This window comes from Hippocampus comes, unplaced genomic scaffold (genome assembly GCF_001891065.2).
Source record: "Hippocampus comes isolate QL1 unplaced genomic scaffold, H_comes_QL1_v1.1 C16847912, whole genome shotgun sequence".
Classification (NCBI taxonomy): Eukaryota; Metazoa; Chordata; class Actinopteri; order Syngnathiformes; family Syngnathidae; genus Hippocampus; species Hippocampus comes.
Genome location: NW_017840013.1, coordinates 1 through 995, shown reverse-complemented (window position 1 = coordinate 995; position 995 = coordinate 1). Strand labels below are relative to the sequence as shown.

Genomic DNA, 995 nt, shown 5'->3' with positions numbered 1-995 from the left:
AATCACCACTTCTCCGGACAGCCTTGATTTCTTGAATACAATGCTGGCATGGAAACAGGATTTTAGACCATTTCTCTCTTCTCTCAGGCTTCCACGTGTACAATAAGATCACTGTTTGGGTACCCGAGTCCTGCCTGCTGATCAGCGTCGGCCTCATCGTTGGCGCCATCATGCACTCAGTTAACGAGGAACCCCCCGCCGTGCTGTCCAGCAATGTCTTTTTCCTCTACATGTTGCCGCCCATCGTCCTCGACTCGGGCTACTTTATGCCCACCAGGCCTTTCTTCGAAAACATCGGCACGGTGCGCGTCTGAACAGAAATACCCCTGAAGGTCTCACAGTTCCACCGAGGTTAATATTTCTGTGTGCGCGTAGGTGCTGTGGTTTGCAGTGGTCGGCACCCTGTGGAACAGCATCGGTATTGGCATGTCGCTTTTCGCCATATGCCAGATCGAGGCGTTCGGCGTGCAGGACATCAACCTACAGGAGAACCTGCTGTTTGCTGCCATCATTTCAGCCGTGGATCCCGTGGCCGTGCTGAGCGTCTTCGAAGACGTGTCGGTCAACGAGCAGCTCTACATTGTGGTGTTCGGAGAGTGTCTCTTTAACGATGCCGTCACCGTGGTGAGTTGTTGATGGTGTTTTCTCCCGTCGGTTAGTGAAAGAATGCTTGTTTTGGTGACATCAGAGAATGTGGGTTATGTACAAAAGTTTGCATCATTGTTTTTACCCATCACAAAAGGAACCCTGAGGGGAAGAATCGTTGGCAACAGTAAATTGAACTTTTATTCTTCGGTAAAATCTTTCCTGAGTATGTCGTAGGAGTACCGTCTTTGTTAATTTGTCTGTCCGAATGTTAGCTAGCAGGCTACTTCCTGGTTCATGGCTGACTGGAGTGTACCATTTGTGATTTCTAAGGTCAAGTGGAAGACTTCCAATGTGACCCAACAACAAAAGTACATTTCTCAGATCAAAAATAGTTAAAAAAAAAAAAA

At 47.9% G+C, this 995-nt stretch overlaps 1 protein-coding gene across 1 annotated transcript; it reads left to right on the top strand.

The window, feature by feature from the left end:
* The first annotated feature begins 8 nt into the window (after window positions 1-8).
* LOC109509300 (sodium/hydrogen exchanger 2-like) lies at window positions 9-966 on the top strand. The gene is made up of 2 exons (XM_019859171.1): window positions 9-302; window positions 376-966. The coding sequence occupies exons 1-2, from the start codon at window positions 171-173 to the stop codon at window positions 634-636; spliced, it is 393 nt and encodes a 130-aa protein (XP_019714730.1). The 5' UTR covers window positions 9-170; the 3' UTR covers window positions 637-966.
* Window positions 967-995: the final 29 nt, after the last annotated feature.

Excerpts from the sequence above, each read along its gene's own strand:
- LOC109509300 (XM_019859171.1), top strand. The coding sequence starts at position 171 with ATGCACTCAGTTAACGAGGAACCCCCCGCCGTGCTGTCCAGCAATGTC. Across the intron at positions 303-375 it reads TCTTCGAAAACATCGGCACG|GTGCTGTGGTTTGCAGTGGT; the intron begins GTGCGCGTCTGA and ends GTGTGCGCGTAG.